At 42.1% G+C, this 21410-nt stretch overlaps 1 protein-coding gene across 2 annotated transcripts in view; it reads right to left on the bottom strand.

Annotated features, from left to right (window-relative positions):
- LOC115385821 (dachshund homolog 2-like) overlaps window positions 1-21410 on the bottom strand; it is a 93703-nt gene that overhangs the window by 30255 nt on the left and 42038 nt on the right. For both annotated transcript variants that reach the window (XM_030087892.1, XM_030087891.1), the window contains exon 2: window positions 7450-7565. In XM_030087892.1, coding sequence (XP_029943752.1) covers window positions 7450-7565 — 116 coding nt within the window. The remainder of the gene's footprint in view (window positions 1-7449; window positions 7566-21410) is intronic.

Below are 21410 nucleotides of genomic sequence, written 5' to 3'. Positions count from 1 at the left end.
AGCTGTTTTTTCCATTCTATTTGTTGTTGTTTGTTTTCCCCTCTAGCCTTTCTTCCGGCGAGCTCTCGAGAGTGGACTTTTTACAAATGCAGTCGATTGCTCTTGTGCTGAGTCAAATAGATTTCAGCGCTCCAGCACTTAGTGCCGCCCATCTTTAGCCTTCGCTGAATGTCCACGATGCCCATTTGCAGCCATTTTGCAGCGGCCATTTTGTCCTATTTCCAAGGGACTCGGACGTTGGCTCTGACGTGATCGTCTCAGGTGCGTCTTTGGGTTCGAGGTTTTCTTTTGGAAGGTTTCAAACATTTCAATAAATCGTCACAATCCATTCGCAGTGAAACAGGTTTACTAACTTAACTGAAAATTTAAAACTACATAGCTAAACTCAATAAAACAGATAATGAAATTAAACCGTTAATAAAGTCTTGAGGGCTTCTTCAACAGTCCAAAAAAAATGTATTTGATTCTTTAAATCGCTGCCCCGGAGCTTCGCATTTACATGGCAGCATTTTGGAAATTGATGCCTGTTGCCATGGGAACAGCAGAAATAGTGAAAATGATGCCGTTCCCACGGAGTTAGAACCTTTTCAAAAGTTTCACCCGTTTCCGAAGAGTTGAAATTGTTTCAAAAATTTGCATTTTCCCCTGTTTCCATGGAGACGGAGCATTTTAACAATGTGGTATTTCACCCCATTTCCACGGAGTTGGAATGTTTTCAAAAAGTTGCGTTAATTGTCATTTCCACAGAGTGGGAGCATTTTCAAAAACTAGCATTTTCTCCCATTCCATGGAGTCAGACAGTTCTCAACTTTCCTCAGAAGCAGTTTTCAATAAGTTGTGTTTTCAGTGGCTGTGAGCACCGCTGCTGGACAAACTGACCTCCAGAATGCAACCACAGTTTAGCAGTTTCACTTGAAAACATAATCTGGACCTTGATCTACATCTCTTTCACAAACCAGCCACCTTTAACTATTTCCTCTTCCTGATATCTCCAGATTTTAATGTTGTGGCTCCGGTGGCAGAGCAGGTCTCCTCAATTGGAAGGTTGCGGGTTTGATTCCCTATATGTCCAAGTCTCCTTCAGCAAGACAGTGAACCTCAGACTGCCCCCTGTGGACGGATTAGGTGATTTTCATGGTGGCTGGCTCCACTGGTATGGAATGGAGGAGGGTTAAGAAGCAGATGCCTCTGAGGGGACAAGTGGAACTCAAATACATCAATATTATTTTTGGGTCTCAAATGAGGGAAATCTAATTATCACCCATCCACTACAGTATTAATCCTGTGCAGAGTGGCTGCAGCCCATGACGGTACGGGTGAAGGCAGGACACACGTGGACAGGTGAGGACAAGATACACCTGTGCAGGTCTGCGGTCCACCACAGGACAAACAACACTCGCATTCAGTCGAGTCATCAGTTCTATCAGTTGTCCGCACATGTAGGAGAACATGCAAATTCCTCAAGTAAAGGCCCCGGCCGGATTTGAACCAACGACCTTCTTGCTGTGTGAGCTAATCACGGCGCCACATTTCAAATTCTTAGAAGAGGAGGAATTTGCTTTTGAAGCATCACCGGTGGGAGGAAAATGGCCCTGATGGAGGGGTCGAAGATGAAGAGAACTTTAACATCTCTTCTGCCCTTATTTCATCTGCCCCCCCCCTCCTCCCCCCCCCCCCCCCCGCCTCCCTGATCTGCCCCCTCCCTCCTCGATCTGCCCCCACCCTCCCTGATCTGAACCCTCCCTCCCCGTCCGCCTCCCTCGCTGCAGGTGCACATGAGAGTCCTCAGATGAGTGTATTCTTTTCAGGACAAGATTGAAAGCACTTCATCTGTAACCTACACAGAGCACTGTGCGGCTTGTGTGTGTGTGTGTGTGTGTGTGTGTGTGTGTGTGTGTGTGTGTGTGTGTGTGTGTGTGTGTGTGTGTGTGTACGCCAGATGTGTTTATCACTTCAAAATGTGTTTGCAGATGCCCGCAAATGCGTGTTTATGCGCCGATTGTGCATGCATACGAAGTGTGTGAAGGGTGAAGGGGGAAAGTGTGTGTGTGTGTCTGTGTGTGTGTGTGTGTGTGCGTCAGTTTACGTGGAGTGTTAGAAGACAAGGCGAACCATTGAGCTGTTTTTGAAGTGAATTAACAAGTCAAATGAGTGCCGCAGCACCCTGCATAGGTTACCACACACACACACACACACACACACACACACACACACACACACACACACACACACACACACTCCCACGCTTATCATCACAGTGTCTTTGTTAAGGAAGATGAGGCCAATTAAACTGATACCACTCTCTCTCTCTCTCTCTCTGGCCTCCTCTCCTCCTTCTTCACCTTTTATACTTTTTATTCTTCTTTTTCTATCAGTTCCTGGTTCTTTCATTGCTCATCTTCTTCAACCTCTCTCTCTCTCTCTCTCTCTCTCTCTCTCTCTCTCTCTACACCTTTCCGTCACGTCCACATTCCTCCGTGCATCTCTCTCCACTCTCCTCCTCATGCCTCCTCATGCGTGCATCATCTTTCTTCCTCCTTTCTTCCTCATCCTTGTGTCTCTCTCTCTCTCTCTCTCTCGACGGCTTCTAACAGCGTGATAAATGTCCATCTGTGATTGGCCGATGCCCCCCATCGCCGTGGCGCCCGTGAGGTCGTAAACAACAGCCCGTCTCCCCCGGCAACGCGGCGTCTCCATGGACGCGGGGCCGCTAAGAAGACGGACTCTGCGTGTGTGTGACTGAGGGGGAATGCGACATCTGACGACTGCCAAGTGTGTGTGTGTGTGTGTGTGTGTGTGTGTGTTTGTGTGTGTGTGACTTATATGAATGTAGATGCTATGTGTGTGCAAATGTGTTTGACTGCATGTATACAAAAACAAACCATTTTGTGTGTGTGTGTGTACTCACTTGTCTTTATGTGTACACAAAGATGTTTGTTTGTAAGTGCAGGTGTGTGCATGTATGCATATTTGTTTGTACGCATGTGTGTACGTATGTTCTTGCGTGCAAGTGTTTTGAACGTGTGTGCGCTAATGAGTGATCATAAGTGAGCAAATGTTTTCTCCGGGTTCCACTAATGTTGAACACACACATGTCACACACACACCAGGTGTGTGTGGCATGTGTGTAAATGTGTGTGTGTGTCATTAGTATGCCACAGTGAGCCGTGTCCATATGTCACTAAACACAAGCATGTTTTATTTATCCTGGAGAGAGAAAGCGAGAAAAAGAGGCCAACAGTCAGTGTCAAGGGGATGGAGAGGGAGGAAGAATATTTGGCAGGAGGAGGAGGAGGAGGAGGAAGAGGAGGAAGAGGCGGACGAGGAGGAGGAGGGGACAAAAGCCTTGGAAGAAAGGGAGGGACATGGAGGTGAGGGAGAACAATCAGAAAAATGGAGGTGGGAAGATGGAAGTTTGGGAATAAAGAAAAAGAATCAAGTGTCATCAAACTTATGGCAGCTTCAGTTCAGCCCCTCCTCCTCCACCCCAATCGGCTCGCTTGAAACCTGACAGACAAAACCCAGGGCAGTTTTACCCTTTCAGGGTTTTTCACAGCTAAAGCTTGTCCAGAAGGTGTGCAATGGGAAATAAAGTTAAGGGAAGTAGAAATTACTGCAAATTTTACTCACAAGATGATTAAAAAAAAGTAAAAATGTTTATCGAGTTACAGTGTGTCAAGCCTGGGAGGTAAGACTCAGGGCACAAACATAGGTTTTCACAAAAGTCAGATCACCTTGTACAACCTAGAAGGCACAAATCAGGGCACAAATGTAGGGTGTTTTTAGACCTTTTGAAGCATTTTTTGTTCTTTTCTTAATAAGTTAAAAAACAGCTAACTGGTCCGTACGATAAGTAGGACTGATGAAGGGGGAAAACAAGGTCAAACAAGCATGAGAGGAAAAACTTAGGGCAGGGAGGTGACTATATTTGCCCTTTGATGGCTTTAATCACAGACTAAAACTGGCTCAGAAGATTTGTAACATTTAAAGAAACCTTACAGAAAAGTTCAAAATATGGGGACTTTTCCACACAAGGTCATTAAAAAAACAAAAATAAGCATGATTATCTTGTCTACAGCCTGGGAGGTGATTTTACTTGGGGAGGAGCCTTTTTTGTCCCTTTTCTAACTGCTTGATAAGGTGTGTACAAAGGATGGAAGGAAAACAAGGTCAAATAAGCCTGAGAGGCAAAACTCAGGATGGAAAAGTGGGCCTAGTAACTGTGACTGAGTACATTCAGGATGCCCTCCTCTTGGTATTGACTGGGTCTCAGACCCTTTAAATCCTGGTCTTTTCTTGGTCTTACACCTTCAAGTCTTAGTTTTCTCCTTAAATTATTGGTCTTGTCTTGGCCTTCAGCCCTAAAAGTCTTGGTCATTTATTGGTCTCGGCCCCATAAAGCCTTGGTCTTTTCTTGGTCTTGTCTTGGTCTCCAGCCCTCAAGTCTTTGTCTTTTCTTGATCTTGGTCCCTCAAAGTCTTGGGCTTGTCTTGGTCTTTGGCCCTCAAAGTCTTGATTTTGTAATGGTCTCGGTTCTCTAAAGTCTTGGTCTTGTCTTAATATTGGTCTTCTGCCATCAAAGTCCTGTTTTTTCTTGGTCTCGGACCCTTACAGTCTTGGTCTTGTCTTGGTCACCAGCCCCATAAAGCCTTGGTCTTGTCTTGGTCTTTTCTTGGTGTCCGACCCTCAAGTCATTGTCTTTTCTTGATCTCGGTCCCTCAAAGTCTTGGTCTTGTCATGGTCTTTGGCCCTCAAACTCTTAATTTTGTAATGGTTTAGGTCCTTTACAGTCTTGGTCTTGTCTTAATATTGGTCTTCTGCCCTCAAAGTCTTGGTATTTTTTTGGTTTTGTTGCCCTCAAAGTCCTGGTCTTTTCTTGGTCTCTGACCCTTACAGTCTTGGTCCTGACTTGGTCTTTGGCCCGCAAAGTCTTGGTCTTTTTTTTTTTTTTTTTTTTTTTTTGGTTTTCTGACGTCAAAGTCTTGGTCTCTTCTTGGTCTCGGACCCTTACAGGGTCTTGTCTTGGTCTTGTCTTGGTCGCTGGCCCCATAAAGCCTTGGTCTTGTCATGGTCTTGGTCTTTTCTTGGTCTCCGACCCTCAAGTCATTGTCTTTTCTTGATCTCGGTCCCTCAAAGTCTCAGTCTCGTCTTGGTCTCAGACCCTTACAATCCTGGTCTTTTCTTGGTCATCGGCCCTCAGACTCTGAGAACACGTTAACTTGTCTACAATGAGATTATTCCAGTTTTGTAATTATGCAAAAAAATTAATTAATGAAAAAAAACTTACCACTTCATTGTTATTATTTAATGACTTCAGTCTAACATGAGAAGTAAAACTGTCCAATCGTGATCTTGTGTTTGATAGAGAATGAAAAGCGGAGTTGAGTCGAGGCGGGCTGGCTCTGCGTCGGGAGACTTCTCACCTCTCGACACTCGTTACTTCTTCTTCTCCTGTTTGATTTGGTTTCCGCGGCTCACACGAGCTTCTGAAGATAATTAAAAAGTCAAACCGTTTCTCTAACTGTCGGAAATCTGACCGCCGTTAAAAACCGCTAATCGCCTCAGCCCGGGGTGGGAAAAACTGGAGGGGAGAGAGGAGCAGGAGGAGGTGAAGAAGGGAGAAGGGCAGAGGTGGAAAAAAAGAGGGGATGAGGGATGGAGGGAGGAAGGAAAACCAGGGCAGGAGAGATGGATCGGGGAAGGAAAGGGGGTTAAAAAGAGGGATGTGGAGGAAGAAATGAGAGCAAAAGGGTAAGAAGAACGAGGGATGAAGGAGTGAAAGATGAGGTGAGGAAAAACAGAGGAAAAGAGGGATGGAGGGACGACAGGAGAGAGTGACAGAGGCTGAGGAGGAGGGAGGACGAGTTGGGGAAGAAGGAGGAGAAGAAAAAGAGGGACACCGGGAGTGACGGAGGGAGGGAGGGATGGACAGATGGAGGAGTGGGACCCCAGAGACGTGTCATTCATCACACCACCATGCAATCTGCACTCGTTCGCTCGCTCTCTCCTTCCCCTTCTCTGCAGGTCTTTTTCCTCCTCTTTCATTCCCGTCTTTCTATTTTTCTTTTCCCCTCCGATTTTCTTCCACTCAGCGCTTTGGCGTGGTTTTTAGGTTTCCCCATCTCCTCTGGCGACACGCATCCTTTCCTCCCTCCCTCCTTCCGTCTATCGCTCTCTCCCTCCATTCGCACTTTCTGTGGCGGCAAGAGAGGAAATTTTGTCGTCTTTTCGTTGAAAGAACGACTCGTTGGTCGATGGAGGAGACAGAAGGATATGAGTGGAGAGATGGACAGATGGAGAGGTGGAAAACAGGAAAGAGAACGGGGGATATGAAATGGAAAGACAGAGGAAAACTGCAGAAAAGACGAGAGAATTACTAATATAAGGAAATACAAAGAAAACTCAACGCTGCTCTCAATTTCCGATCTGGACTTTGAGAAGCCTGTCAGGCAAAACTCAGGGCATCGGAATGGGTTTTTCTTTATATATCAGACTTTCATCCAGAAGAAACTGGCAAAAATGTTTCCCAGAATAAACCTGTTATCTACGGCCCCATTTACACAACAACGCTTCATTTCACAACTTCTCAAAAATGCTGTCGCGCCATGTGAGTGAAAATGTGTTGTTTTTTTTCTTTTTAAACAGTACATCTCTAAGGAAGCTGGAGAAAACACATCTGTCTAAAAATGACTGTCTACATGGAACCGGGGGGGGGAAAATGAAACTTCATGAAAGTGCTCCATCTCCATGGAAACGGGGGAAGGCGCAACTTTTTGAAACCATTCTGTTTCCATTAAAACAGGGAAAAATGCAACTTTTTGAAAATGCTTTATGAGAATGGGGGAAAATCCAAGTATACGAAAATTATGTCCAGTGTCTCCATGGAAACGGGGGAAAACGCAACTCCAAGGAAATGCGTTAACTCTGGTTTTCACGGAGATGGAGAAAACACAACTTTCTTTAAATGCTCCATCTTGGAAAAACACAACTTTTTAAAAAATGCTTTGACTCCATGAAAACAAAGGAAACTGCAACTTTTTAGAAACGCTTCATCTCCACGAAAACAGGGAAAAATGCAACTTTGTGAAAATGCCCAGCGTCTGTCTGCATGGAAACAGTGTGAATACACTGTCACTCTATCTCTGTTCCCGGCCCTAAACACACTGGTCCTAGTCTACAGTTGTTCTGCACATGCTCAGTAGGACAATAACAACAATGTTTTCTTCCAGAATGTAATGACTCCCAGTCCAGGTTCTTCTGGTCCGGGTTCCAGTCCAGGTTCTTCTGGGAATCTGTACAATTTCACTTGAAAACTCAACAGGGCCTGAGAGAAACTAGCTCAGCCTGGCAGGACTTTGAAGAAATTGCGAAAAGGAAATAAGGCAGTCTAGAGGATGCATGAGAGGTGTTGCTACAGTTTGAAAGAAGGCGCTGCTTCCGTCCTCTTACCAGTGTGGGACAGCAGGTTGGGGGACAGCAGGCCGGGGAGGCCCGGGTGGAGCAGCCTGGGGCTTTCCTGGATCCCCGCACCAGAGCAGCGCTTGGGCGGACGGCCTGGCCGAGAGCTGCAGGGCGAGAGAGAGGGATGGAGGGAGGGATGGAGAAAGAGAGATGCATTAGAACGGAGTGAGAGTCGGATTGACACAGGGGAGCGCAGGAGGCGGAGGCATCACGCTCAGATCATCTGACATCGATCCGGATACCAGATACAGAGAGAATGATGCAGCGGAAAAAGTGAAAATCCAGCCGACTGATTCAGTTCAATACTCGACCAATCCTCTGGTAACCAGAGACCAGGAGAAACCACTGTTGGTTCAGTGTTGATCTGGTGAGCCGTCCAGATGTGTTCCTCTATCACTGGACACGAAAAGGACGACTGGGACTCCTAGAACGTGTCAGAGCTCCGGATTGTGTTGGTTCAAGAATGCATGATGATTCAGGAGTGTCTGAGTGTTCTGGAAAATCTCTGAGGTCCAAAATGTGGGAGAATTCCAGAATGTGACACAGTTTGACTGTGTGAGAAATCAGAAACACATCAAAGCGTTTACAGAACATTACAGAGTTCCACAATTTGGAACGTGCCAGAGTTTCAGAAATTTGTAGAGTGTGTAACACTTCTAGGATTTGTGGGAGTTTTAGAATGTTTGAAAGTTCTTGAACGTGTGAACATTCTAGAATGTGGCTACAATACGTCTACACTACAGACGTTCTGTCCACCCGTCATGGCGTCTGACGGCGTTCCCCTGTATCCGCCTCCTCCTTCCCTCCATCTTTTCTCAGCTCGGGAGCGCTTGTGAACCTCTCAGGCTGAGAAATTAAAAACGGTCTGGAGTCTGGGCGAACAGCTGGATGTTCCAGCGGAGACAGCAGGCCGCTCGGACCTAATCACATCACGCTGCAGAGGACGTCTGTCCAGCGCCGCCGCCCCGTTGGTCCCGCCGTCTGATTGGCCGCTTTCGTTCTCTGGACGAGTAAGTCCTGTTTATTAAAAGTACTGCGAGTTGAAAACGTCCTGAAATATTACCAGTAATTACGAGTTATTTTGGAGTTTTAGTTACTTTTTATCCACATTCTATTACATTCCAATAGCAGCCAATAGCAGTTTTATTAAGACTGTAATATATATATATATATATATATATATATATATATATATATATATATATATATATATATATATATATATTTTTTTTTTTTTTTTTTATCAGTTCCATGAATAAACAAAGTAAATAACAGTAAAGAACACAGACTGTTTCTACTGTGGTATATGTACTGTTGCATTTCTCAAATTTTATTCAAATACTCAAGTCATTTTTTGTCCATAACTTTTAATTTTGAATCTTTCTTGAACTTCTCTCATGTTTGGTTTGCTGCTGAACATTTTGATCATTTTACCTCCTTTCTTCTTTATTTTAATAGACATTCAGTAAACAAATGAACGCAGCACAAATCAGTTACAGTATAATACTTTAAAGTCACTTTCTCACACGAGCGTTCTGCTAATTGCTGCGCTAGGCTAAGCTAGGCTAAGCTAGGCTAAGTTAGGCTGAGCAAGGTTCCTTCTAGCTTACACAACTTTTTTTTTTAAACTTCAGAGCTTTTTTTCAATTCCTTATTTGTGATACATTAATAGAACAACTTATTTAAAGGACCAACATGAACTATCATCACTAACTTTAGAATTATTATTAGTTTTAATGACAAAAACAAAAAAAGTTCACATGTTAATATGTGGCTACATTTGCGTTATAGCAGATAAAATATGAGTAGATTTCATCATGCAATGGAAAAAGACAAAAAAAAAATTAATATAATACATATATATATATATATATATATATATATATATATATATATATATATATATATATATATATATATATATATATATATATATGTATATGTATTGCTATATGTATATGTATTGCTATATATATTGCTTTTATGAACAGTAGCATTTTAATTTGTAAGCTGACATTCATATTCTTTTTAAAACTACTTTAATATTTTTTGTGAGGTGAACATTTTTAGAAATGAATTACTTCTTACCAAGAAAAGAAAACTTGCACGTTAATAAACTGATTTCTTCTTGGAGCTAAGTTAGCGCAATGATAGCTTGTGCTAATAAATACATACTGTTAAAAAAATTAGTTTTTATGAGTGTTGTACAGTCAGGTTGGTCATGAAAACTGGTTGGTAGCATCATATCTCAATGTAGCTCTGAATCCATTCATAAAGTAACGCTAACCAAGTAGTGGAGCATGGTCAAGGTTACCATGGAAACAATGCGTGTGTATTGCTTGTAATCACACATTGATTCATGTAAGTTAACGGTTTGAGTTGTTGATTAAAGGAAGTCTGTCTGCAACGGTGGAAGCGGTTCAATAACCATAAGAAAATTCATAAAGAGACGAGCTATGAGGTTTAGTCTGAGGAGATAAGCTAACACTCATGTAAAATTATTATTCTGATGTACCAAAACACAGGAACATGTTCCGCATACATGTGCGCACACACATGTGCACACGCACACACAGACCAAGTACTGTAATATGTATGTGCACGTAGGCATAAATAAACAAGAATACAGTAACAGCACACGTGCTGCTAAACATAAAGGAGGACACACACACACACACACACACACACACACACACACTCGGGAGGTGTGCATGCAGGCCAACTCTCTGCAGGGTGGCTAAGTAACAGATGGCCGTCCAAAGTCATTTACACCTAGAGAGAGAGAGAGAGAGAGAGAGAGAGAGAGAGAGAGAGAGAGAGAGAGAGAGAGAGAGAGAGAGAAGGGGAAAGAAAGGAAAAGAGGAAGAGAGGAACTAAAAAAAAGAATTAAATAAAAAATAAAACCTGTGTAAGACGTCACCACAGTGTGAGCACAAGAGAACAGAAGATCTAGCTTAAAATAACAGGGGGCAGAGCAGAATGTGGAGAAAATAGCTTGATAGATTTTCAAAACCTCAGTAAATATGGCGTAAAAAAGACGCAGGAAATTTGAGATGGAAAACCTCCATCATGTGTGCTGCGACAGGAAGAGGGAGAACAGAAATACTGAAACGACGGGACTGGAAAAGACAGAAAATATTGTCGAAAAAAGTTGATGAAATTGATCCAAAACAACCATCTGACAAACTCAGAATTTGCCAACGCAACATTTTCAAGTGAAAACAGAAAAAAATCTGTGGCGTCTTCAGTGTCTGTTTATATGACGACAGCGCTCGGAATCACTGAAAATGAACAACTTTTTGAAAATGATCCGTCTCCATAGAAACGAGGGATGAGTTAGGCTAATTTTTAAAGTAGCTATCGGCAATTGTGTGAGTGTGTGTGTGTTGGTTTGATGCTCAGTTAATTAAAAAAGGAGTAAAAGTGGCGGAAGAATTTCCTGAATGAATGACAGCCTGGCACTCAGCATCACATAGCAACAGTAACCGAGGGGGGCGGGGCTTCCAGAGGGGTCAGTCACAGTGATACTCCACTGGAGGCCTGAGAGGACGTGTGATTGGTCGATTCCCAGCGGGGGTCGGAGAGAGGGAGCATGTGCGTGAAAACGGCTGCAAATGTTTTCGAGTGTGATTCATACGTGAGAAAAAAGGCGAGCACGCACACGCACACACACACACACACACACACACACACACACACACACACACACTCCGAGAAAGAGATAGAGGACCATGAAGGAATGAAAACATGAACCTTCACTTTTCCTCTGAACTCTGCTTCACCTCCTCTTCCGCCTGCTCTGTCACACACATACACACACACGTGCGCACGCACGCACACACACACACACATGCACGCGCACACACGCAGGTGTTTGCATTCAAACCTTAAAGCCTTTCCATCAACAACCCCTCGCTACCTTTCAACTTAACACACAGCAGTGGATACAAGTTACAGTACCAGGTGTGTGTGTGTGTGTGTGTGTGTGTGTTCAACTGCATCCATCCATGTGTAAGCAACATTAGCGTGTGTGTGTGTGTGTGTGTTTCCACGAGAATTCATGCCATGTGTGTGTTTGTAAGGGACACATGATATCGCCTTCTCATTAGCCTTACAGTTTCTTTGTTCAGTGTAATGACTGCAGTGTGTGTGTGTGTGTGTGTGTGTGTGTGTGTGTGTGTGTGTGTGTGTGTGTGTGTGTGTCCCGTAGGGTTGCCATATGTTGGGCATTAATCCTCGTCAACGGTCCACTCTCCTTACTGCACCGAGTACAGGAACAAAGAGCAGGTCACACACACACACACACACACACACACACACACACACACACACACACACACACACACACACACTGACCTATATTCATTTGTTCACCCTTCACCTCGACCGCATTCGAACCTTAAAATAGAACCAAATACTGTCGTATTTTTTTCCCGATAAAAAATTAAAACACCAACAGCCTCACAGCTTTCTGCTGACCTTTGACCTTTCCCCTAGGACACGCCCCCTTTCAAATTAAAGGTTTCCAAATGTTGACACAGTCTCGGTCAATGCTCACATGACCCGATGACTTTGTAACGGCACTTCAAGAGTTAGGAACGACACTACAGGGGCATGCTAATGCTAATGCTCATCACGGCTAATGCAGCTACATGCTAATGCTAACAGCGCTGTCATGTCACAGACTGAGGTCCTGTTACATAACGTAGCATTTTAAGTGAAAACAAACTAGTTGATCTTGCTCTATATGCAGAACTGCTCAACTACAATAAACTGCTCATTTTTTTCCAAGCCGAAGCGACAGAGTCCCTGTAAACACAGCGGCGTCTGGCGGCAAGAACGCTAAAGCTAACAGGGAGGACGACACAGACGGATGACAGTGAAGGAATAATAAAGTAAAAAGTAACTTCTTTTGATGTTCTTAGAGAGGATCAGCTGACCAAACTCTGACCTGCCATCAACTGGCTTCATTTTCTGATTTGATTCAGATGATTAGCGCTAATTTATTATCATTGTTAGCATCTTCTTAATTAGCCTGATACCACAGACACATGAAAAACTGTGAAGCTGACACACACACACACACACACACACACACACACAAACACACATCTGATGAGCCACCTTGAAGTAAGTCTTCCCACTTTGACACATGCGCCCCCTCGCCTGTCCTCCCAAATGGCCGTCTCTATGGCGACGGAGTCTTGATCAATACTCCGTCATTGGCTCTGATGGCCGGTCAGGGTCGGTCTCACACACACACACACACACACACACACACACACACACACACACACACACACACACACACACACACACACACACACAAACAGGCATGGCGGTGAATAAGCACGGACTCGCTAACACGTTTGACAGATTGATTTAGCTCTGAACGTGCAGAGGTCACACACACACACACACACACACACACACACACACACACACACACACACACACACACACACACACAGTTTATCAAAGCCTGATGCGGTCAATACGAGGGGTAGAGCGAGGGGTCAACACTCTTAAGCTAAAATCTTTCATCTTCCTTTCATCTCTCTGTCTTTTCTCTCTGCTTCCTTCTCATTGATATCAGCCTTGATTTGTTTGATTTCAGGTCAAGAGAAATTATCACAGAAATATTTTTATAGTGAACTTTAAAATCTGAGTTACTGTTTAATATAGAAATGTCACTTTTTATTCTACTTATATATATATATATATATTTTTTTTTTTGGAATTATGGTACTTTAGTTTCACTGACAAATCTATGTTGTTTTCTTTTTTTATACTTTCATAAAAATATCTTTCGAAATATCATATTTTCCATCAATTGAAAGAGTTTTTTGTTATTCTTTATGATCGTTGAGTTTTTAATGTTATGCTTTAAAATAGTTCATTTTTATTTATTTACTCAATTTATGGATAGTTTTCAAGTCTTACTTTTAGATGGTTTTTTTTCAAGTATTCATTAGTCTGATTTAAACTATAATTATTCATTTTTAATTATTCTAAAATCTCTATGACAACTCATTCTGTGGACAACTTTGACTTTTTTCATTTTAGTTGTTTTTTTTATGTTTTTTTTTTTTTTTTTAAATTTCTAATGTTCATGGATCTTATTTTTTTAATTCTTTCATTGCCAGAATTTTTTTTACCCATGCATTTCATTTGACTTGGATCACACATTTTGGTGGACGGATTGTTTTTACACTTCATACGTTGCTCAGTTGTTTTTCAGTGAGGATTTTCTTTTTTCTTTGTAAGTATATCTGTTTCCAATTTGGGAAATTCAACAAAAATTAGTACAATCTATTTTCCCATCATGCTGCAGTACCACACCACTCCAGCGGGGGGAATTTGGCACTGTACTGTGAGAAAACCATATTAAAAAACTGAATCAATGAACTTATATACACACACACACACACACACACACACACACACACACACACACACACACACACAGCTGTAATCATTTATGTAACATGCAAATAATCTTTCTTGTATAAATTTGGAATATTTTCAGGAAAACTCAACTTTTTATTTTATCCATCATTTCCTTCCCGTCCTCCTTCAGAGGGTCAAACCTGTCTCACCCTCCACCCGCTGATCACTTTATCCCTCCACATTCCTCCCTCCTCTCACCCCCCCTCCACTCGTCATAAATCCTGTCCTCCCCCTCCTCCTCCTCTCCCTCCGTCTTTCTCTGTCTTTACTCTTTGTTTGTAGCTCAAGAACAATCTATTCTTTTTAAAGAGACACCAGAGAAATGGGATATATGTCTGGTGTACACACACACACACACACACACACGCACACACACACACACACACACACACACACACACACACACACACGGGTGAGGCATCATAATCATGGACGCTCACGGACTTGTGTGAAAAAAAAGAGTAGAAGAAGAAGAAGAGAGATGGATGTTTACTTTCCTCTGGGCTTCCGCCTCTTTGATTGGACAGATGAATGACTTCATTGTGTCTTTTTTTCAGTAAAAAGAAAAAAAAAGGGAGAGAAAGAGTGATGGAGGAGAGAAAAGAAAGAGAGGTAGGGTGAGGTAAGCAATAATAAGTATTGATTGATAAAGGAAGTAGAGCGAAAATAATAAAGGAGGAAAAAAATCACCTTAAAACACAGAGTGGAGGGAAAGTGTATCGATTAGCTGATGACACCTCTCTCTCTCTCTCTCTTTCTCTCTCTCTGCTGCAGTGTTACCATTCATCTCCTCTCGCCCTTCATCCCGCGCTTATTTCCTCACATCTGCTCCGATTGTAACTCAATCTGTCCTCCTCTCCGTCCGCCGTCCACTCCCCATCCCTCACCGCCGCTTTTATCCGTCCTCCCCTCCGCCGCCTCTTCATCCGTCCACCTCCCGCCCATCCCTCCATCTCCTCCATCATGACGTGGAAGCCCTCCTTTCTCTCACAGCGGGTCAGAAGTTGAAGATATTTCCCCAAAACATATTCCCTTTATTTTCATTTGAAGGCTGTTAAATAGTTCAGACACTGGAAACTAATTATGAGTGAAGTTCAGTGTGAGTGATATTTAAACCCTCTATGTGGATATTGCTAACGTTTTTTTTTCTACTATTTCTAGTCTTCTATACCTGTTTCTGTTTAACTATCTCTCGCTGTCTATATCAATATATACCTCTATCTATATATCAATAGCTATCTATATGTATCGCCATAGTCTCTTTCTATATATCTAGTTGTCTATCTCTAGATCTATCCATCTCTACATGTCTCTAGCTCTAGATCCTTCTAGACCTACATCTCTCTAGACCTATATATCATGAGATCTGCATCCCTAGATTGGCCGAGATTTTTAATTTCTGTCTCTCAATCTACATCACTCTAGCAATGCCAAGATCTACATCTCTCTAGATCTACCCAGATCTGTATCGCTCTGTCGCTACATCATTCTAGATCTACAGCACTCTATATTTACATGTCTGTAGATCTATAGATCTATAGACATGTAAATATAGAGTGTTGTAGGTCTAGAATGATGGGTGAGTGAAGGGTTACTTTCTAAATCCAAAATCTTCTAAATTCTTGATCGACTTCCCTCTATCGCTACATCTCTCTAGATCTTTCTATCGATAGCTATCTATGCCTATCAAATTCTAGATCTCTATCTCTACTATAAATATATCTACATTTATCAGTCTATACACATTTAGCTATACACCTATTTGTCTCGAGATCTCTATATCTATATCGCTATATCTCTATCTCTAGTATCGACACATTTGAATCTTACTCTTATCTATCATCTATCTATTGATCTATTGATCTCTGATCTATCTGAGGTTGAGTAATGTGAACATTTTGGGCAAAAACTGAGGAAGCATCTATTAACATGGATCTAATAAGGAGCATTGCATCAGAACAAACTTCATGCTAGCTCAGGGCAGGATAAATCTAGCTCTGAGTTTATAGCTCTATGATTTTCTTTCTATGGTGTTTCAATGCATCCATAAAATGTGCTAACAGGTAGTTATAACACAGGTAGAGGATGGGGTTGTGGACATTTAGGACCAAAAACAAGAAGCATCCTGGACACACATTGCCTCTGGATGTCTGAACATTACGGCCTCTTCTACGTCCTCCAGCTCTACGTCGCTGCTATCGTTAACGATCGATCTATTTGTAAATCATCTCCTACGACATCTATCCCCGTCCTCCTCCCTCCATCTCTCTCTCTCTCCCTCCAGAGGAACAGGTGTGCAACGGGACGAGAGACAAAAACACTCTTGCATTTTTAACCAGCACCTATTAAATATTAAACACTGCACACACACACGCGCACACACAAACGCTCACACACACGGCGACACACAATCGCTGACGAGACAAGTTATACAGGTCGATGGGCTAACGTGTGTCTGCATGTCTTCGTGTGTGTGTGTGATGGCTTTAAGCGTCATTACCTTACTTCCTCGGCATGTGGGCAAACACACACACACACACACACACACACACACACACACACAGAGGCAGGGATAATTCATACACCGTGCACTCACATGTTAGCATTTAAGAGGGAAAACTCTAACAGACTCCATGTTCTCTCTCTCTCTCTCTCTGCCTCTCGCTCGCCCCTCGTCTCTTTGAAGTCCTCCATAACAAACTATAACAACAGGAAGTTTTCAATGCGCCACATCGAGAAGGAATGTCACATATGGTACGAGCGAGGCAGCGAGGGAGGATTAAAGAGACGGACGGCTGGAGAGCTCCAGGAAAACACTCACTTCAGCCCCTTTCCTTTCCCAAATACCCTTTAAAACTGCTTTTAATATGCGTCTATTCCACTCTGCATTCATGCTGCATTATTAAAATTTACTGAAGTCTCAGAGATTGCGCAGTTCGGGTTTTGATAATTTCAAGTTTAAAATGAATCTAATATTATTTCAAGACTCACATGATCAGAAAGTGGTGATTTGGTGGAGGAGTGGCTGGTAACTTCAAGTCTGGGTCTTTATACATCGACGTCGCTGATTAGCTTACAAACAAACATCATGCAAGATCCAAGTTTTTTGCTTTTTTTTTTTTTGGCTTTTGCAGCTAGCTTAGCAACAAAATCTACAACAATGAAACAACAAATGAGTGAAATATTTTCAGTTAATGTCAGCACAGATATCAGAGATGTTCTGAATAGGGCAGGTATTTAAAATAGATTAGCTAGCTAATAAAGAACGCTAATATTAGTTATAGTCCGATTAATTCTGAGGTCTGCTGCTCGTAAACCAACCAGAATGAGGAAGTCTGATTGGATTATCTGTTTTAGAAGACAGATTAGAAAGTTAGCTCATTAGCTAGCTGAGACAGTTAGCTGATGGAGTCTAAGAAAACATTAATTACTGAGCAACGAAATCGAAAATATTGTTGACTCTTATTTAAGGGAGTTAAAAAATGGATTCTGTTTAAGTTATTCAGTTCATTATGTGATGCTAGTAAATATTTTTTCTTTCAATTTTTCAGGCACCTTTGATTTTTATAACATTGACGTAGGGCTGGGCGATATGGCAAAAAAAATGATCACGATTTTTTTTTTCATATCATTCAATCTCGATTAAAATCACGATATGCTATATTGTTTTTAAACCAGTTTTAAAGCATCTGCAGTGAAAACTAGAACTATAGAATAGTTTAACATTTTATTAACAAACCAAGTAAATAGCAATGCAAATTAAATAATATAATAAACATAGAAAAATATAAGAACAATCTCACTTAACAGTGCAGTAAATGGGAAAAAAAATCTAGGACCAAGACAATAAAATCCTGCGATGCACCGTTTTTTCAGTAAAAGAGAAGAACTGAACGATCGTTAGTTAAAGTGTGACAGTTTACAGCCCTGAGGATTTTTGTTTCTATGAAAGATTAAAAAACTAAAGGAACCGCCTGGGGATAATGAAGGTGCTTTAGAATGTAAACATTATTTTCAAGTTCTGATGCTAAATATGCTGCTGCCATCATTAATGCTTGCATCAAATGTACAAAATTTAAATAATCTAGATTGGACAGATTATATTTAAAATGTAACGGCGCAAAACTACAATAATATTAAAAAAAATAGACAAAATTAATCATTTTTCTCCTCTCAGAATGTTGCTTGTATGGTGCAGTGGCCTGAAAAGACAGCACTGGCTACGTTTATGTGCAGTCAATATTCGTGTTAAGATAAATATTCTGGTTTCTGAAACATTTGGAGTAACCCCAGGGAGATCCTCATTCAGACCACGGCCACAGGCGACGCCATGACTGCAATTGCACTTCATGCCACTAGGGGTGCTGTTTGCATGTTCAACCTTATTTTACACAGACACCACAGAAGAAGACAGGCGCCGCAGCGCTGCAGGCTCTCTCTGCATGTTGTTAGAAACAGAGCGTTAGCGGCAAGAAGTGGTGATATGTTCAATGATGCGATGCACTGTCATTTTTAGTAAAAGAGAAGAACTGAACCATCGTTAGTTAAACTGTATCACCAGTAGTTCCTGGACTCAAAAGACCAGATTCCTTGCGGATCGGTGTGCTAGCAGCGGTGAGCTAGCAGCGGTGCGGGTGGAGCAGCCTGTCCTGTCAGCAGCAGCCTGATCTTCAGAGGATAACGCCAATACATGGCTGACTTCATCTGCTTCGCTGCCCTCGGCTCCACGTTCAGCTCCATCTCTGTTTACTTCTCAGACAACTTGCAGGCGGAAGTTGAGCAGGAAAAAGTCGACTGTGTCACGCACATTTGTGCCATGTCTGATCGAGTAAATGTGCTCACAGCTGATCACCGTGATCGACTGGAAATTAATCGCGATCACCAATCACGATCATATAATCGCCCAGGCCTACATTGACGTGTTTCGACAGTGTTCCTCCGTCTTTATCAGAAACGTCTCTTGACGTTAAAGGTTCTTAAAACCTATGTGCCTGAAAAGAATGAAGCATATTATTGACATTGTTCTTTAAAATCATGATAAAGAATTTAACAAATCACTTTCTGAATGATTCTTCATTTAATCAGCAAACCTGATTGGCTACGACAGTTAGCATGAATTAGCATGACTTCCTATCTGACTGACTGCTTCTCTTGAAGTAACGACTGAACAGAGGTGATTCCGTTTCTTGGTTTTAGATATTTATAGCAAAAAAAAAGAGAGAATTTTGATCATTCAAGTTTCACAAACAGAGGAAGTGGAGAAGATGGCAGAGTTCAGTGTTTTGCTAACAGAACCGCCGTACTGAGAAACGCTGAGTTTAGTTAGCGGCAGCTAGCGCGGTCCAAGGAGATGGAGGGATGATAGTAACGAGGGGAGAAGTGTGACACATGAGGGATGGAGGGAGGGGGAGGAGGAGAGTGTGGGAGGAAGAGGAAGATGTGCCCAAAACCTGTCCAATCAGATTCTCTCCTCTTCTCCCTCCATCTTTCTCCAACTGTACTTCAATTCTCTCCGACTATTTATCCCTCATGCATCCATCCATCCCTCCCTCTACCTGCCCTCCCTCCCTCCCTCTCTGCAGTTAAGTCAGTGTAATGTAAATGATGTGCCATCGATCGCCCCTGACAGTGCAAGGACGCTCACCTCTCCTCCTCCTCTCCTCCTCCTCTTCATCGTCCTGTCATCTCCCTCTCTTTCTTTCACACCCCTCCCTCCTTCCTGGGCTGTGCTTTCCTCCACCTCACATCTTTTATCCCTCTCTCTCTCTCTCTCTCTCTCTCTCTCTCTCTCTCTCTCTCTCTCTCTCTCTCTCTCTCTCTCTCGTTTGCCCGCTGCCTCCCACGCCTGTCATCTTTCATCTGTCCCTCTCCCTTCATTTTACTCTCTCTTCTCTTTCACCGGCCATCATTTACGTCTCTCTCTCTGTACATTGTTCTCTCATAGCATCTGCTCTCCCTCTCTCTCTCTCTCACTCCCTCTCTCTCTCTCTCTCTACCTGTGCCATCTTTTATCTCTCTTCATTCCTCCTCTCTTTGCTGCCTCAGGTCTCTGCAGTCCATCTTTTTGCCTTCCAGCCTCATTTAAAGAAACACAGACGACCACGAGGGCTTCAGATTGCCTATTCTCTTCAAATTAAAGGCATCACGCTAACGTAGCATTAGCATGACGTCAAAATACGCAGAATAAATATCGCAGAGGCCGATAACTTATGGATTTATCCTACAAGAGACAAACACGTCACCGATTATGTAAAAAAGTAGATTTTTATTGAAAATTTCCAGACATAAAACAGGAAGTCATCTGCATAAGTGCTTTTATTTATCACAAAACTCCACAAACACCCGACATCAGAACCAATCAAATGTTCACACCAACTTTTTTTTACAGATGAAACAGACCTGCTCAATATATCTCAGAAATTATCGTTATGCCGACATAAAAATATTCAACGTAAATATCAAGGTTATGTAAAATCAAGGAAAAATTAAGTCAAATTCAACCTTTTCCAGAACAAGAATCAGACAAATGACAGGCATATTAAATGAGGATCCAGAAAAAGTAATATTAATTGGAAGAGCAAATCTCCAACCAAATAACATGAATGTCATTGAAGTGTTTATATTTATCACAACATTCAACAAATGTCCGACTGACAAACGTCATCCAATCAGATGTTCAAATCAACAAATCAAATTATATGGATAAACAAAGTTCGAACTGAGATAGATAATGATTCCCTCACTGTGTTTATGCTCATGAGGCTCAACAGATTCTGAATCGTTAAACTTCAGAAAACCTTTTTTTTTTCTTCCATATTTGCCAAAAGTGGAAAGTAACTGAAGCAAGTAATGGGTTATAGTTGCAGACACAATTTCCTTTTAAAAGCGGCACAGTCACTGGACTAGTTGGTGACAAAAAAGACTATTTTGAAAACTCAAATATTTGTTTTCAATCACATTACACAACTGTTAGTAAAAACGGATGTGAACACAGTAAAGGCCAACTCGAATGAAGTTAACTGAAACAAAAATACCTTTTAATCACGATTTGTTGAAAGTTACAAGTTTGTTTCCCCATTTCCAAAGAGATGGAGCTGGAAAGGCTGCTGTTTCCATGGAGATGGAGTCGGAACATTTTCAAAAATTAGCTTTTTCCCTGTTGTCAAAGATGAGAGTTTTCAAAAAACTGAATTTTCCCCATTTCCACAGAGATGGTGCAGTTTCCAAAAGCTGCATTTTCACATTTCCACGGAGATGGAGCATTCTCAAGAACAACAAGTAGTGTTTCTGGTGACTACGAGCACCGTCGTCATGTAAAACAAACACCAAAAACTCTACAAAAGTTTTCCGATTTCACTGAAAGGCATCGCTGAACAAGGCCTCAGTGTCGCAGTGTTTTCTAATCTGTCTGCAGGGAATCGAACCTCCGCCGCCCGACTGGAGAAAACTGGCTCATAAATCCAGTTATGATGTAGGAGAATCTTTATGAGAACACGGAG

The sequence above is a fragment of the Salarias fasciatus genome, chromosome 3 (genome assembly GCF_902148845.1).
Source record: "Salarias fasciatus chromosome 3, fSalaFa1.1, whole genome shotgun sequence".
NCBI lineage: Eukaryota > Metazoa > Chordata > Actinopteri > Blenniiformes > Blenniidae > Salarias > Salarias fasciatus.
This window is presented reverse-complemented; position numbering and strand designations above follow the sequence as displayed.